This window comes from Mustela lutreola, chromosome 2 (genome assembly GCF_030435805.1).
Source record: "Mustela lutreola isolate mMusLut2 chromosome 2, mMusLut2.pri, whole genome shotgun sequence".
NCBI lineage: Eukaryota > Metazoa > Chordata > Mammalia > Carnivora > Mustelidae > Mustela > Mustela lutreola.
Genome location: NC_081291.1, coordinates 32,597,506 through 32,615,380, shown reverse-complemented (window position 1 = coordinate 32,615,380; position 17,875 = coordinate 32,597,506). Strand labels below are relative to the sequence as shown.

The window sequence follows — 17,875 nt, the reverse complement described above, 5'->3', positions numbered from 1 at the left end:
CCCCCCATCCCTCCACCTCCAGCCGCTGCTCAGGCCCACGCGGCAGGGGGCCTTCAAGTGGTCCCTGCCCTAACTTGGGCTAGGGTGAGGGAAGAGCCTTTGTGGGCGGGCCCAGGTGCGGGACCGGAGGCAGCCGCGGCCGGCCGGCGGGGAAGGCGGGGAAGGGAGAAAGTAGGCGCAGCCGGTGCGGGGGAGGGATGGGAAGAGCCCGCGGACCGCGGGGCGAACCCGGGGAGGCGGGGGGATGCCGGGAGAGAGGGAGGGACCTGCCGGCGGGAGAGCGAGAGGCACCAGCAAGGGAGGCGGGGGAAGAGTGCGCTCCGGAGCGAGCCCGGGGCTGCGAGGCGGAGACAGCCAGGCCACGGGCCGCCGAGCGTGCCCGCCCAGGCGACCCGCCCTCCCCGCCGCGGCGCGGACAGACCGACCGACGGCGCTGCGTGCAGGAGGCGCCCGGCCATGTTCAGCCGGAGCTCCCGGAAAAGACTCTCCAGCCGCTCGGTGAGTGTCCCCTAACCTAAGCGGGGCCGGTCTCTGGGTCCCCCTGGGCCTCCGCGAGCGCCCCTGCCCGGCTTCCCTCCCGCCCCGCCTGACGGCCGCGCACCTGTGGCCCCAGGTAAGCCGGCCCCGCGGGCGAGGGCGCGTCCGGGGCTCGCGGGAGCGCTACAAGGCGCGGAAGGGGTTAAGTCTGGAAACCCCTGTCTGGGCGAGAGCGAGACCCCGAGCGGTGGCCCTGTATGTCACAGTCCGGGGGCGCCCGGGAAAGCCCCCTCCCTCGCTTTTTCCCGAATCACAGTATCTAAGCTCCACCGTCCAGCCTCTCGGAGCTCTAGCCGCGGACTTGACTTTGGGCTGTCTTTTGGGGTGTCCTGTGCTGCCCCCTTCCCGGGAGCACCGGCATGGCTCTAGGCTAATGCGCGATGGTCGCTTCTCCCGGACCCTGGGGAACAGAAAGGTCTTGCTTTTGTTTCTTAGAAACCCGCGACCAAGGTGTCTGGGGGAGACAAAGCCCCAGCCATGGCCATTTCTTGGTGGCTTGGTGCCCACGTCAGGGGTAGCCCGCCTGGGTCCACACACCCTTCCCCATGGGGGAGACCACTCTGGGGCGCCGGCAGCGCCCCGCCCCGCGTCCCCCACAACTGAGAGGAGCATTGGAGGCAAATTTGATAAGGTGGGATGGGAGGGTTAGGTCATCCTGCTTGGGACACCAGTGGGGCTTTGGAGGTAGCCCCCGTGGTGGAAACATGGTTGTGTTGTCTTTTTGTTTTGAAGTTGACTGGACTGGGGCGGATCGAGAGAGGCCAGCCGTGTAACGCGTGTGGTGACCAGTGCCCCGGGTTCGCCTTGCATAAATGGAGGTAGGATGCATCAACTCTGATTCCTAAAGGCATAACAATTCGGGGGTGGGGAGCAGGGAAACATGTATCTATATCTATATATATACGCTCACACAAACGCCTATATTTATCTCCTTTTGTAAATCTCACTTGTAAGTCACATGGAAAGAATGCAAAGGCTGTTCCTTTAAGACTGGGGCTACATCTGCTACAAATATCGGAAGGTGGAAGTGGTGGCCAGACACTGGGGGATGCAGGAGAGCCTGGCTCAGGCTGCATTTCCCTGCTGGGAGGGTTCTGAGTCCTACCCACACTCTGTGTATTTAAGTTGCTCAGCCCCAAATGGTTCAGCTTGGGCATGAGGGCCACAGGGCAGTGTGTGGAGGATACCTTGGACGAGCTGGTGTTTCCCAATTGTGTTTTCAGTTCAGTCCCTGTAGCTCTGGGTCCCACCCACAAATCCACTACTGCCCGCCTGCGCTGTGTCAACCTTCTTCGGTGGCCAGATGTTTCTTATTAATGTGCCGTGAATGTTGACTTCCAGGCAGCCCCAGCCTGGATTGGAATGATTATGTTTGGGAGATGTGGGATCAGGATGCCCTCCCGTTGCATCTGGCTGCTGGGGCTTTGGTTGGAAAAAGTTGGGGTGCAGGCTTGCAGGCTCTCAGTTGGATGACGTAAGGAGAAGGGAGTGGATCCTTTTTGGCGACTTTCACGAAAAGGAAAAACCAGTGACAGAATATTCCCCGACATCCTAACATGTTCTCTCTTTGATGAGTGCATCTTTCCCTTTTCCCCACCACTCATATGGCCCTTTGAAGTGGGCGGTTTCTGGACACAAGGCTGGGGGTGGGAGGAAGCCTGCTTTGATTTCATTCTACCCCTCTGTGCGTGCTTCTCTACTTTCTCCCAAATGGTAATGTGTGTTGGGCACCCAGTTACAAGGAAATTCCCAAGCAGCTCCTTCAGAAATTAAATGCTTTTGTTCCTGCCTCTGATAGGTCTGGCAGCCTCCTTGCCTTTGTTTCAAGGCACTGAGCACAGCCCTTATGGCTCCCAAGCATTTAATAACTTCTGTCTCAGAGGCAAGGCCAGGTGACCTTATAAATATGGAATGGGCGGAAGGAGGCATCCATCACTGCCAGTTTTGTAGCCCAAATAGGTGTGGTCTGAGCTGGCCCCTTGCACATCCCAAATGTGGAAGTAGGTGGTCAATGGACTAGGTATAGGAGCCTCACAATGTAAACCCAGTCCAGTATGGCCTGACCGCTTACTGCTTCCTTTCTGATCTCTTGGGTTCACAGGGGTGGGAAAGGCAGAGTCACAAACAGGAGAGTGCTTCCCAGCTCCTCCCTCACACAGCAGCTTGGGGTCAACTTCTGCCCAGAGGCCTGTGGGGTAGTGGTTCTGTGTGTGGGTTGTGGACTGATGCTCCTCCTTTTTTTTCTGTGTGACCTCTGACCTCCAGTAAGTCCCCTGGTCTCAATAGTAATTGGTTTCCCTAACCCTCAGGTGGGAATAATCGTGGTACTCAGCTCATAGGATTGTGGGAGGGGTTAGATGAGACCCATTGTTCACCCAGTATCAGGCCACGGTAACTACTGGCTACATTTGTTAATTATTTTTTAGCTTCCTATCAACGGCTGCTTGGGAGGAGGCCTCAGTAGCCTGTTTGAGGCTGCTGGGTGTCTAGGTTACTTTAGACTTCCATGACCACAGTTTCTTGGAGAACCTTCAGCTGTTTTAATCCAGTTGATTTTGTGACGGGAATACAAGTGCTGTATTTTCAGCCCATTTTGGAGCTTTTCTTCTGGAAAGAGACCTTTTCATGAGGCTGAGATGGGTTTTCATGCAGAAGCAGTTTCCCCATTGGCAGCAGAAAGGCTTCTCTTGGGCTCCATGAATGGGGTTTTTATAGCATTTCCACCCATTGCTGGAAAGGAAGCAGCTCCTTGCTTTTGCTCCCTCCTTTTCCCCCATGGGCATATTTTCTGGTGACCTTTTGGAGAAGAGGGACAACCATTCCTGGGTTACAACACAATGTTCTTTTTTGGCAGTTTGGAGCCCGCAGTGTGCTCACTTTCTGTTCCTCCGAGGGGGGTGGGAGGGCGGGGAGAGGCTGTGAATCCAGGGGGGAGACCATTGAGCCCTGAGAGGAGCAAGAGGGTGGCCTGACGGAGGCTGAAGGGCTCCTTTTGGTCAGACCTGAAGAGAGAGAATTTCCCTTACCCCAGAGGAGCAGGGCACCCTAAACATTACTGACTGGCCTCTCTTCTAGCCGCTCTGCTTCTACACGGGTCCCCTCTGACCCACTGCCCACCAGCAGGCATTCCCCCCAAAGTAGAACAGAATGGTAGCCCTGCATCCAGCTCTAAGGTACTAACGAAGGTTCTAGGGCAAGAAGAGTGTTTGCTTCCTCCTCTGGTGTGGTGGAGAGAGCTAAGGCTTGCAAGTCCAGAGCTGGCCCGCTGTCTTGTGACCTTCAGCAAATGGCTTGGGCTCCCCGAGTTCCATTTCCCTCTGCTGTCGATGTGGGATTTCTCTACCAAACAAATATTTGAGCGCCTGCTTTGGGCCCGGCTCTCAGCGGGTGCTGGGGATATAGCAAAGAACACACCAGACAGGATTCCTACCCTCATTGAACAAATAATTACATTTTAGATAAGGTGGTCTGGAAAGGACTCTCTGAGGAGGTGACATTTGAGAAGGGACCTAGATGAAGCAAGGGAAGAGGAGGAGCCCTGTTGATTCAAACCTGGGGCAGGAACCAGCTGGATCAACGTCTCCCTGGGAACTTGCTAGAAATCCAAAATCACAGGCTCCGCCCTAGACTTACGGAATCTGAGCTTTAGTGAGATCCCCAGCTGACTCGTGTGCACCTGAGAGAGAGAGAGAGAGGGAGAAGTGCGGGGTTCGAACACCTAGCCCTGTGGATGCTGGATTGTTCCCTGTACTTTGTGGCTTCCTCCGTGTGAAGGAAGACGCCGAAGGCCCCGAGGACGGCTCTTAGATTTCGTGGGAATCTCCCCGAGTTACAATACTGTTTCCCCATTTCCGTTATCACCAACACCTGCAGGTGGCAAATGTGAGGATTTGTAGGTTTTTTTTTTTTTAAGAAATTTTTAAAAAATTTATTCATTTGACAGAAAGAGAGATCACAAGTAGGTGGTTGTGGGGGTAGGTAGCAGGCTCCCTGCTGAGCGGAGAGCCGGACGCAGGGCTCTATCCCAGGACCCTGAGATCATGACCTGAGCCAAAAGCAGAGGCTTAACCCACTGAGCCACCCAGGTGCCCCAGGATTTGTAGGATTTCTAAAGAAAAACAAAACAAAACAAAAAACCCTAGGAAGGTTCCCGTGTTTTGGCGAACAGAGGGCTCACAGTCGTCCAGCACGGTGCCCTCTTCCACCTGATCTAGGGCAGAGGTAAGCACTGTCTCCCACAGGCGACTGGGCCACAAAGCAGCAGCACCTGAAGGCAGCCTGGGGCCGGCCTCAGAGGGAATTTGCATTAAGAGGAACATTAAGGCATCTTCAGGGACCATGGGCAGAACAAAATCATTAATAACTAAGATCTTCCTGTACTATGAGAGAGCACGCTCGGTGGGGGTTCACTGAGCTTGCTTGTTTGCAACCAGTTTGAGAAGGGAGGGGAAAAATAGCCCTTTTTCCTGGGAAGCTTTGCCCTGTGAATGCCTAGGTTCTGATGAATAAAGTAGCAACAATAATGCCGCAGCATCAGCCATGATCGGGATGGGCACTTACCCTGTTCCGAGCTCTACCTGCCCAGGTGATACCCATTTCTAGTTCGTCCTCCCCGAACTCTCCAAGGTACAAGTGGGGATTTCCCTGATGAGGAAACCGGGGCTCCAAGTTGTTAAATAATCTGTCTCAGGTCTCCTCACTGGGGAGAATGAGCTGGAATGGAGCTCTAAACCCCCAGTTCATTTTCTGGTGACTTAAGGCTTCCTGTTCCCTCTCCGATGTAAGGCAGAGGGCTCTCCTGTCACGTGCAGCCCGCAGGTGGATTTTCTTTGGTCTGCCCAGTGTGTTAAGTAAGAGGGCTTTTTATAACGTTAGAATCTAGGTTTCCAGCTTCTCTTTGAAAATCCAACAACGTGATAGCACGGAGCCTTTTTTGCTACCTGGCAGCGTAGGAGTGGTCTCTCTTCAGATGGGTATGACCTTGGCTCGCCGTCGTCTCTGACATTCTGGTTGCCCTGAGGGACCTCCTCAAATCCTTGGGCACCCTGTCCCATACTGGAAGTGCCTGGAGTTTTTACACGCTGAATAAGCACGCTCGTCTCTCTAAATGTGATCTTAAAAAATAGGACGCTTTTGTAAGAGTAGCTGCCATTCCAAAAGCACAGGCAAAGCCAGACAAGCGCTTTATGTCTTTCTTGTCTTTCCATGACATCAATCCTTGGAGATGGTACAATTATTTATCCCTGTTTTAATAGAGACAGAAACGGAGTCTCGGGGTCAAACAGTTTGCCTACATCCTTATAGCCAGCGAGTCGATGGTCTTCCGGCCTTGTCTGACCGCAGAATTCTGGGTCTGGACGAGGACTTTTGCAACTTGGCTTGCATAGGAATTCCCAGGGCATCGTATTCAAATGCAGATTCCGATTGAAGGGGATGGAGGCAGGGGCCCAAGATTCTACATTTCTAAGAAGCTCCCAGGTGATGCTGATGCTGATGCTGCTGGTTGGGGAACAGGCTTTGAGTAGCAACAGTCTGGACCAGGGATCAGCAAATTGAGTCCTGCTGGCCAAATCTGACCCTTTACCTGTTCTGTGTGGCTTATAAGACATACATGGTTTTAGCATTTTTTTTCATGATTAGAAAAAAATGGGGCACCTGGATGGCTAAGTCCGTTGAGCATCTGACTCCTGGTTGCAGCTCAGGTCATGACCTCAGGGTCATGAGATTGAGCCCCGTGTCAGGCTCTGAGCTCAGCACGGAGTCTGTTTGTCCCTCTTCCTCAGCTCCTCCCCCTGATCTCTCTCTCTCCTCTCTCTAAAACGAATAAATAAAATCTTAAAAAAAATTTTTTTTAAATGGTTGGAAAAAAATGAAGGGCATTTATGACCTAGGAAAATTGTATGAAATTCAAATTTCAGTGCCCATAAATAGCTATCTGAACAAAGTCAAGTGCATTTGTTTATGCACTGTCTATGGCTGTTTTCTTGCTACAGTAATAGAGTTCAGTATTTGTAACAGAGATCACTTGGCCTACCGAGCCAGAAACATTTACCGCCTCACCATTTGGAAAGAATGTTTGCCAATCCCTGGGCTGTACAGCAATTGAGGGGAATATGCAATAGCATCTCTTGGTTTTAGAAGAAAAGAATCTGAGAACCTTTTGGAATTAGAACTCAAGGAGACCTCCCCTCCAACCTGGGTGAGATTTGGTGCAGAAATCAAAGACAACCAAAGAACCAGGGAATAGACCAAAGCCATTTCTAAAGGGCATGTGGAGATGCGGCTTGCGAGACCAGATCAATGCCCGCCAGCGGATTCTAAGCTCCTTGTAATCCCTTTAACATTTCGGCTTTGCTGATAAATGTAGATTCGACTTGAGTATTAAAAGGCGGGCTTTTAGAACAAGCCTCCTGGAGTTGCACTTTCAAGAGCCGCTGACATGGAAAGCTCAGACCAGGGGTGGTTTTGTGAGGTGGTTTTAATTATGCAGAGCGGTTTGTCTCTGGACAACTGGCGGCCTTTCCAGGCGGCATGCTTTGGCCCCTTCAGCCAATACTGCCTCGAAAAGCATCTTAGTTGCCCGGGCAATTGTGTTGATTGATGACTCTGGTGGCGATCTGGGGAGATGCCGGCTTGGTTTCCTTTAGTGGGTTGTCATTTGGCTAAGAAATGGGTTCCCTGATTATTTTGCTGGGGGAGGAAAAACTTTCTGTCTCTTCAGATGCCAAGAAAAGTTGGGGGTTGGGGGGGAAGGTGAAAGGAGATGGTATGTGTGTGTATGAGTGTGTGTGCACCCAAGACGTATGCCTGGAATCCTCAAAGTAGGGAAGGATCTATAGCAGCTCAGAACTTGCTGTCCGGCTCACTGTGCATCCTTGGCATTTGATAACATGCTCGATAGAAGCTTCAGCACCTTTGTAGGATTTTTCTTTCGAAGAAACCTATTTGTTCGTCCCAATGTGTCCATGTTATGGTCTCTGATTTCCAGATAAGGTGTCGCTATTGTGAAGTATTTTAAAATCACACACCCTCACACGTACGTGCGCATAGAAAACTTACACAGCACCCAGAAGCAAACCCTTCATTACACCTTTGAGAGTAGCGGTCAGCAAAGCACAGCCAGTGGGACACAATCAGGCTGCTCTCTGGTTTTGTAGAGACTTTTAGCCAAGAATAGCTTTCCTATTTTTAAGTGGTTGGGGGAAAAAAAATCAAAAGAGGAATTACATTTTGTGGCACATAAAAATGACATAAAATTTACATTTTAAGTTCATAGCTGGAGTTTTAATGGGACACAGCCATGCCGCTTCCTTTAGCATCCTCTCTGATGGCTTTTACAGTAGCAGAGTCTGGTAGCTGAGACAGCCCTTGTGGCCCAGGAAACCGGAAGAGTTGACCACGTGGCCCTGGGCAGAAAGGCTGCTTGACCCCCCAGCCAGATGTCTTGAGATCTATTGCTTATGGCTTGGTTTTTTACATCCTCAAATTCATTCAAATTAGTCTTTGTTAATAAGATTTTAGAGAAAACATGCATCCTATGTGGTCTTCTGTAGCATACTTTAAGATTTACAAATTTTTCCAGGACATCTTTGCGTGTCATCATATAAAGAGCAGAAAGATCGAGGGACTCCTGGGGGGCTCAGTTGGTTAAGCATCTTGCCTTTGGCTTGGGTCATGATCCGAAAGTCCTGGGATTGAGCCCCAGGTCGGGCTTCCTGCTCTGTGGGAGCCTGCTTCTCCCTCTCCCTGCCACTCCCCCTGCTTGTACTCTCTCTCTCTCTAATAAATAAATAAAATCTTAAAAAACAAAAAAGGCAGAAAGATTGAAACTAATACATTTGTTAGCTTTTAGAATCTGGTGTATGGGTTATCAGTAAATTGAAAATTCTCTGCTCATGGCCACTTTGGTGGTTTTCCACCGTTCCTGATTATATAGCAGATGATAATAGCTTTTCTTATGCTACAACAGGGCCATGTGAAGCTCTTGTCAAATTGTCTTCCAAGGAGATGGTGCCAAATTCCACCCCTGCTATTGAAAAAAATGTGAATATATTTATGTGTTCTTCAGGCTGAAACTTTGAAACATCTCAGCGTGTACAGCAACCTTGTAATTAATCCTTGTTTAATCACTCTGAGTGACAATTTGTTCCCAATGAATAGTGAGAAAACACGGAGCATGGATGTCAGTCATCTTTTTCTTTTTCAAAATATGTTTTATTTATCTTTAATCAGGAGAGTGGTACTCACATTCTGTCGAAAGGTTGCCATCCATCTTTCTGCGTCTGTTGTTTAAGGTTGGTGGGATGAGGGGGAATCTCATAAGTGTGTTATTTTGTGGTCTGCTGGTTCAGAAAGCTGTAAGGTTATCCGTTAACTCTACCATTAATGAGAATCCCAGAGGGAATTCCCTGTGGACAGAGGGAGCCGTCCCCAAAGGGAATGATTCCCAGAGGGTAGAGCATTATGAGATCAAAAGAATTCTACCTGCCCTGTGTATGGAAGAGCCACGGGGAGTGATCTCTGGGGAGAAATGTGTACTTTGAGGCAGTGTCATAAAAACTTCTATGAAGTATATAGGGCTTATGTGGGAAGATTATGGCTGAGCGGTTAAAGGGAAAGCCTTTGAAGACGTTTTGCTGGGATTATAGTCTTGGTTCTGCCTTTTACTAGCTAAGAATCCTTGAACATGGCACTTAACCTTTCCGAGCCTTCCTTGGTTTTCTCATCTGAAAAATGGGAATAAGGTTACTATTATGAGGTTCTCTTATGAGGCTGTCAGGAGGATTACGTGGGATAAGGCACGTAACATGCCTCATTGTGCATGGCATGTAATGTAAGCTCCATGGGTCTGTGGTCGAAAGACAGATGAGTAGCAACAGGATTGGATAAGGAGTAGGAAGGCAGGAGGGCCTGGGGGCCCAGTGGATTAAGCGTCCAAATCTTGGTTTCAGCTCATGGCGTGATCTCACAGTTGTGAAATTGCGTACCTCATTGGTCTCTGTGCTCAGCGGAGAGTCTGCTTGAAGATTCTCTTTCTCCGCAACTTCCCTCCATTCAGTCTCCCCTCCACCCCCTGCTCAAATAAATAAATAAATCCCAAAAAAAAAAAAAAAAAAAGAGAGAGAAGGAAGGTGTGGGTTGGAGATGCAATGACAGAGAACAAATCCCCGCCCCCCCCCCCCCAATGAGCTGCAGTGCTTCATTTGTTAAACGGGTGTGACGTTCCTTTTTCTATGAACTTCAGGCAGGAGAGATGGTGTCTCCAAGCTCCCCCACCCCCGACCATGTGGGACTTAAGGTTCTAAAGGGATAGCCAACTCACATCACACACTTAAATGCAGACATACACACTTCAGATGAAATGGAGTTTAGAATTGGACCCTCTACCCTCACAGTCTATTTGCTTAAGTGAAATGTGCATATGATGTTCGTTAAAACAGTTTGCCAACCATAACAAGAAGACAACATTTAAATTTTGCCCCTGGTGTCCTTATATAAAAAGGGGCCTTTTTTTTGTGCCTTGTGCCCACCAACTGGACCATGAAAATTCATGTCCAAGATGAAAGCCACTCATCATCAAGGTGATACTTAATCCGTGTTACTCAAGCCTGCTTGATAAGCGTCGGGCTTTCCTGCTGCTAGTGTGCCGCACCAAACACTTTGACTTACATGAACATTAAGGAGAAGCTCCCTTTTCTAATTTATACAATATTTGAACTCCAAGATCACACTCTGAAAAGTCCTGGGACAAGATCTGGCCTGTACCTATATTTTGTTGCCGTGGTACTAAATTTAAAATTTTAAGTAGTTGCCAGCATTTTGATGTTTCGTGTAAGAAATCACATTCAGGGTTTCTTTGGAGTAATGTATTTCCAGCAATTCTGGGCTTATTATATTCCTCCCTTACTTTCTGATAAGAATGTGTGTTCAGCTTTTCCACAGTCCCCACCATTCCCTGTTGTGTTATCCTTGGCCTGCCTCACTCATTTACATTTCAGGCTGGCTGCTGTAGACATCTAACTTTGTGCTAGTAATTTGAAGAAGCCAATGAGTGATTATGCCTGACTGGAAGGAGATAAGAATGGCAGAACAGAAGAAAGTCGCCAGTTGGCTGGGACAAATGGACTGAGCAGGACATCTAAGTAGCTAAATCCTCCCTCTCTGGGAGTTGCTTGTTGAAAGGAGCTCACATTGTTGAGGGTTTGCTGTGTGGTTGGCTTTTTTCATGGCCCGTGATTCCCTCAGAACAATTTTCTGAGGCACGTGTTTTATCTTCTGCTTTGTAAACAGGGGGAGACTGTGACCCAGGGGGGGTTAGGTAACATGTGTTAGGTCACACGGGTAAGAAGTAGTGGAGTCAGGATTTGAATCCAGGTCTCTGAGGTTCAAGATCACAAGTACTCTGACCAAGACAGCATGTTTAGCTCTGGCATTTTGTCTCTCCTTGTCTAAATATAAAACTATAACTTGGAGAAAAGAGTCATATTCTCAGTGGTCTGGGGATGAGATTGGACTGTTGCCCACACTGAACAGAACGTCTGAAGAACCCTGGGCTGGTTGGTTTACTTGCGGATGGGGGCTTTAAGGTGAAAGTCTATAAAATCAGAGGACTGAGGGTGTCTGAGAGGTGACAAACTGGCCACTTGCAGTTTCCCCATCAGATCTGCATACATCGAAGGGGGCTCTCTTCAGCTTGCTGACACGTTTGGTATTAAATTGGGCTATGGGGAAGCTTGTGAAAAGTGGGAGTCTGCAGCATTCCATTTGCATGTTTCCTAGAGGAACCCTCCGCAGAAGAGGTCAGGGGAGGGAGTTTACGGAGCACCCCCTCGGAGCCGGCTTGAGTCCCTAAGCTAAAAATAACCAGGACCTCCAATCTTTGGACCTGTGCTCTCAAGCTTATGGTCCCCAATGTTTCCCAGATCCCAACACCACATTACGAAGCAGACACACTTTTGCCAGCTTGAAGGCATTTAATGAGAGCATTATTTGATTTTTATGTTTGGTAAACTACTTGGGGATGCAGAAACTGCTCTCACAATTCTTAAAAACTGGCTCGTTAAGTGTACATGTAACATCTAGAGCCTGTCCTCCACGTTGAGTGCTGAGGAATTAGGCCTCCAGGGGGCTTATTAGAAGAATGCAGGTGTTTTCTTTCTTCAATGATACTATGAAATTACTGTGATAATATAATTTCCCCAAGCCTTTTGTTCCACAGTCAGGCACCCAGGAGCACACGCCTGTCATTTGCATCTTTGATGACTTGCCCTTTGGAGCTTCTCCAGTGACATACAGAGTTGTTGGGAAGTCATAAGGACCGTCTCCTCTCAGCTTCATGAAGCCCCACATTTGGAGGCAATGGGTAACAGGCATGTCTGTGTTGTCTTGGGTCCAGGAATATTTGAAGTCATAGGGAAGGAGACGTACCTAGGTTTTCCTGGGTCCTGGGAGGTGGAATGGTTTCATAGATGTATCCAACTGCTAGGGATTATTGAAAAATTCTGGGTTTTACTTTTCAAAGCCCTGGTGATAACAGCATTTTAAAAGCAGGTTTATTTCTTATTTTAAATTAATCTTGATCAAATAGTTGGATGATAAATGTGCCATGTAGACAGTTTGGAAAAGTCAACAAAGTCAAATGATTTCTTTAGGGGAAAAAAAAAAGAAAAGTAGTGAGACTCCCTGGATCCAAGGAGGAATCTTCTCCACATTAGGGTGTGATTTCCTTCTAGGGCTTTTTTCAATGGGGAGTTTTACATAACTGTATTATTATGTAAGTGAATACAAACTGGGTGGCTTCAGATAACAGAAATTCATTCTTTGGCGGTTCTGAAGCCAGAAGTCCAAGATGAAGGGGTCAGGAGTGTCGGTTCTCTCTGTAGGATATAAGGGGAAAAGACCTTGGCATTTTTTGGCTTGTAGATTTCACTCCCATCTCTGCTTCTGTCATCACAGGGTGCTTCCTTTTGTCTCTCTATCCCTTTCTCTTCTCAGAAGGCCTTGCCAATGGATTTGGGCTCACCCTCTCATCTAGGATGATCTCATCTCAAGGTCCTTAACTTCATTACATCCACAAAGACTCCTTTCCAAAATAAAATCAAATTTAGAGATTCCCGGTGGATGTAGCTGTCCAGGGGGCTGCTCTTCAACCCATTATAATTATAATCATGGTGAGAAAGCATATACCCTTTCATGTTCTCCAGCAATGCACCCAACTAAGGCTTTTTAAATGCGTTATCTAGGAAAGTCCAGGAGTGCTAGAGAGCTGGGTATCCACTTTAGGGCACCTTTGTGGGGAACCTGCCTTTTGTCTTTCCGAGGTGCGGTTAAATGCTTGCAACAGGCAGGGATTGTGCAAACCGCTGTTAGTGGATGGAATTTCCTGTCCGTATTGATGAATTCAGCATTCTGAATCAGTTGACCCCCTGGGGTCACTCTATGAAGTACATCCATCTTCTCGCAGCTTTTGTTGGGCTTTGCCAGGGAGATGTATAGGAAATGAACTGATAGTGTATAGACGGTTATTTGTGGGAAGAACTGTTGGCCCTGGGGCTTTTAATTAATGTCTAGGTTGTATAACTGATTGACTTTCAAAGGGGAGAAAATTGAGCTCCCTTAGAAAAGAAAATTCTTCCTAATTCTGGAACTAGGTCCCATCTCTACAAAGTCCTGCCACAGCTAACTTACTCCACTCCCCAGCTCCTATGACTTGTCTGTAAAATCCATCAGAAAAAGTCTAACATTAATTAAACTTCCCTACTCCCTGATTTTTGTTCTGTTAAATTCAGCATGAATGGATATTGGCTTTTCCTAGTAACTTAACTGAAATAAAATGAAAGCAAATGATTTTCCTCATTATCACTCTCATATTAGCGATCATGAATTGACCATTTACAATGGGCAAGAGCTATTCTATCCCAGGCCCATTTCTTATAGTCTTCAATTTAATTCTCGAAACCCTTTATGAAACAGACACCATGATCCACATTGGTTTTAAGAGGAGACCTGGGTGCTGCAAGTTGAAGTTACATACCCAAGGTCACACAATTAGTATTAAAACCAAGGTTAGGTCTTAGGACTCTGACTGTGATGAGGGCTTTTGAGCACCATATTCTTTGCCTTGCTCCGAGGGATCTAAACAGTGGTGGGGCTATCCCCTTCCTGCTCCAAGTTTCCCATTCATTAGCTCTCAGTTGGTGCTTAATTTACACCTAATAAATCAGGTGCTGGTGCTGGTGGTTCAGAGAAGTAGTCTGAGAACCATTATAGCCCTGCCCTCCAGGGCTTAATGTCACATCGGAGAAGCCAGACAGACATGATTTAAATGACTGTCCACTTAGCAGTCTAGGAGATTTCTTACCATGAAGTAGTATAGAGTACTGGTATGTGATCGGTGCTGATGTTGAGGGCCAGGAGTGCAGATGGGAGAGAGAAGCCCCACTCGCATGTGAGCATCGGTATCTTCTTGGCTGCCTCCTCCTTCCTGTCACTTAGGGGCCATGGAATTTACTAAAGTAGCTTTCGTGCTCTTCCATCAGCAGAAAGGAAAACCAGCCAAGGTCTGGTGTCTGTGAAGATGACTCAAGGTTTAGGAGGTTCTAGCCCCACTGGGTAGTCCAATACATCGTAAGGGTACAGAAATGAGATAGTGTGGTGCTGGAGCAGGAGGTGATGCTGGAGGCAGACCAAGATGCCTCCAAAACTAGGCCCGAGTCTCTGTGAGCGGTGTTCAAGAGACGTGACCCGTAAAAGCCATGGGCTAAGCTTCAATACATGGTGCTAGGACAAGCAGTTTTCCATTTGCAATAAGGAGAGAGAGATTCGAAACTTAAACAAGCCCCTCAATTTTCTTTTGGGTGAATGCTTTTATAAATTTGGAAATTAAAAGGCATATCTAAATCTAAATAATTCCTCTTTTTCTGTCCCCCACTCCATACCCTTTTGCCATACTGGCCTCCTTACTACTGGTTCCTAAACACAGGCATATTTCTACCTCAGGACATTTGACAGGGCAGCTCCCCCTACCTCCCACCCGCCCCAGCAGATGTCCACACAATTTGTTGCTTTGCTTTCCTCCAGGCCTCTTCTCCAGTGTTTCCTTAGAGCAGCATTTCCTAACCATCCGAAATAGTGCTCCAGCCCTTCTCTTTTCCTTGCTTCTCTTAGGTGTTTTTGTTTTTTTTTTTTTTTTTTTCTGGAGCACTTTTCACGACATGACGCTCTATTACATTTTTAATGGATTATCTGGATTTTGATGTGCACTAGGTTTAATGACTATAGTCTACACAAGAACTTCAGTTTCATAAGAATCTTCTGTTTCGTGCCTTTTTTGTTTGTTTGTTTAATTCCCCAACTCTCAGAAAAATACCTGGTGCATGGCAAAAATCCCGATAGAATTTGTTGAATAAATGAATAAATGAAGGGATGACCCAGAGCCCAGAAGTCAGAAAAGAAGATTATCTTCCCATGAATAACTTGAAATTTTCAAAAGACAACTTGGGAAAATTATTGGTAATGCACGATATAAGGAGACCTAATTTTTCAAAATGTGGAAACAGCTCTAACTAATGAGAACAATATGAAATGATTCAATAGAAAACTGAACAAAGGATCTCATCAGGCAGATGTATGGAAAAGCATTATTTGTTTTCTTAATGACATGAGCATTTCTCCTGTTTCTGTTTGCCTGAGTCCAGGATAAATAGCTTTTAGGAAACAGATTTGTGTGCAATGGTGAAGTTTGTGTCTCATGAACTATAGCATCTGCTTTCCTAGGAATTATTACAATAGGATGATACTCTGGTTTGAGCTAAGCTTTGTTCACTTCTGTTGAGAATATTTAAAGAGCTCTTCAGATTCCTTAGGATTTGGCATTGTCCGAGGGCACAAGCCAGGTCCACAGCTGTGATCATGTGATCCAGGAGACAACAGGAAAGCAGCTGTACAACTACAACAAAACATCACATCTACCTCTAGGGTTGTGGGTGTCTGGCCACTCGTGGCTGCATTTCTGTGATCTGGTCACAGTGACTTGGAAAGGGCTGCTGGTGCTTAGTAGTCTGGAGACAGTGTGGTTAAACATTCTTTAGCCTGAGTAACTGTGCCATCACAGTGAAGGTAGTCCTGCCCCAAAGCCAAGGGCATTCTCACCCACTGAGGAGGAGTAATGCAAAGTGTTGCAAGCAGCAAATGCCTTTGGGAAGGGCAAAACACACCTCTGATACTTGGAAACTTACTGAACTTTCCTGGACCTCAGTTTCTCTCATCTTGAGATTGAGGCACATGGATGAATCAGGAAGGGCTCCGTCATCATTAACACATGATGATAGCATTACTAGGGCTTTCTTGCTAAAATAGCCAACGGAGGAGATTTTGGCAAGAAGAAATTGGAAGGGAGTTGTTCATTCAATCCCCTTTGCTGGATAAACCAAAGGTCTGCCTTCCCTCAATGAAACATCCAGTTTGTAAGTCCTTTTTCAGGACGCTGTCAGTCTCTGGTCCCTTCAGCTCTGTTGTAGACTCGTATATTACCAGGAGTGAATTTGTTTGTTCCTAAATCTATTCCCACCTGTTCTCCTTGGGACGGTAGGTACATATGTGAACTTTGTAAATCTATGAAATAAAGATGTAAACAGAAATAAGAATTGCTATTTCTATGAAAATGAAGCTCAGTGCTTGGAAATAACCCAGTAATGGATACTACGAACAACTCAGTTGAATTAGGTTTGAGCAAAATGATTCTAAGAGACTGGGAATGAGGAAGAGATCATGAAAGGACCTAGATTTGTTCGGACATCTTTACGTTATGACACGGCTCTAAAAACAACCAAACTGAAATCGAGGAAGATGGATTGTAGGTTTCTTTTGTGCATGACCTAAAAGGTTTTCTGTTCCATAAACCCATATGTAAAATCTCCTCTCTCCCTAGAAATGAATGTATGGCTATATATTTCAAGAAAAAAATTAGCATATGTATGTATCATTATTTTGTGATTCCTCAATGTGATAGACACTGCTAGGTGTCCCCACGTCCATCATCTACTTCTTCCTTAGGGATATAACCTGTAAAATATTGTATGACAAGCAGCCTGAGAATTAAGAGTATGTACCAGCCCTTTTTATTCCTAGGGGTTGCCATTTCACTAAGTTCCACTCAAAAGCATATAAGTTAAAATAGTAAGTACAATGTCTGGGAAGTACCTTTCAAAAGAAAGTGTGTACCCCTGCTTCCTGCCCACTGGAATATGGATGTGACAGTTGGAGCTCAAGCAGCCAAATTGGACCATGAGGTAGAAGCCCTGTACGGAGGAATGTGGAATAAGACAGGCATTGCCTGGATTCCTGGTGACCATAAAGACTCTCCCTGGTAGCCTTGGATTGCGTAACTCCAGACTGTATTTACATGAGGGAGAAATTGTTTCTATCTTGCTTAAACCACTATTATTTTGGATTTTCAGGCAACCACAGCCGAATTTCTTCCCAATTTGACTACAGATGTTCGTTATATTGGATAAAAGGCTCTGTTATATCAGCTACTGCCCCAGGGTCAAGAATTAGTTTTGACTGTTTCGACAGATTTAGACCTGTCATTTCTAGCAATAAGTTAGGCACTACGTTCTCAATGATAGAGGATCCAAAATCCTTTTTTTTTTTTTTTTTTTTTTTTAAAGTTTGGGCATGCTTGCTAAAGGGCAAGTGTGCTATGGCAGAACATAAAATATATTGTTCTGAGGTAGGGATGACTTCATCTGAAACCTAGAGTTTTTGTAAGTTACTAGAGTAAATTCCATTATACATGGTTATAATAAGTATTGAAGTGAGAGTACTCCTCCCCCTACCCCCCACCATAATTCCAACCTCTCTGTGAATCGGCACCGTCATCTATCGAGGAATAACCTGGAACATTTCAGTATTGTCATCACGGAGCCCCGATTTGACCCTCTGAAAAAGTGCATATGCTGTTGCGGAATGCGTTTAGAACTGCTTATTTTAGGATTAAGGGGTATAGAATGAAGGGATACGATTAATCCCGTTGATAGCCCCTATCATTTTACCAGCAGACGAGGCAGAAAGCTTGGGTTCACATTACATATGTGGAGAAGTATGCCGCAGCGCTACTGCGTGTGAGTGTGGGGCAAGGGGGGAAACCTTATCGCCTTTGTGTGAACAGAAAACGGCATGTGCCTTTTTAACCTCTTAATTAAATAATCACCATTCAAAAACTTTGCTCGCTGGAAAGTCTGCCGTGTTGGTTTTATTGCAGGATAGGTTTGTGTGAAAGACTCAAAGCTCGGGTTGCTTTTTTTGAGCTTTCCTAAATTATCTGAGAAGAGTGTTA

At 46.7% G+C, this 17,875-nt stretch overlaps 1 protein-coding gene across 2 annotated transcripts in view; it reads left to right on the top strand.

The window, feature by feature from the left end:
- Positions 1-312: 312 nt before the first annotated feature.
- The window catches only part of PRICKLE2 (prickle planar cell polarity protein 2), a 318,161-nt gene continuing 300,598 nt past the window's right edge, over positions 313-17,875 (top strand). Inside the window, exons 1-2 of one of the 2 annotated variants that reach the window (XM_059161424.1) lie at positions 313-498; positions 1,270-1,355. In XM_059161424.1, coding sequence (XP_059017407.1) covers positions 457-498; positions 1,270-1,355 — 128 coding nt within the window. In that variant the 5' untranslated portion in view covers positions 313-456. Of the gene's footprint in view, positions 499-1,269; positions 1,356-17,875 lie in introns of those variants that run through there. The other variant, XM_059161428.1, reaches the window with a different exon arrangement.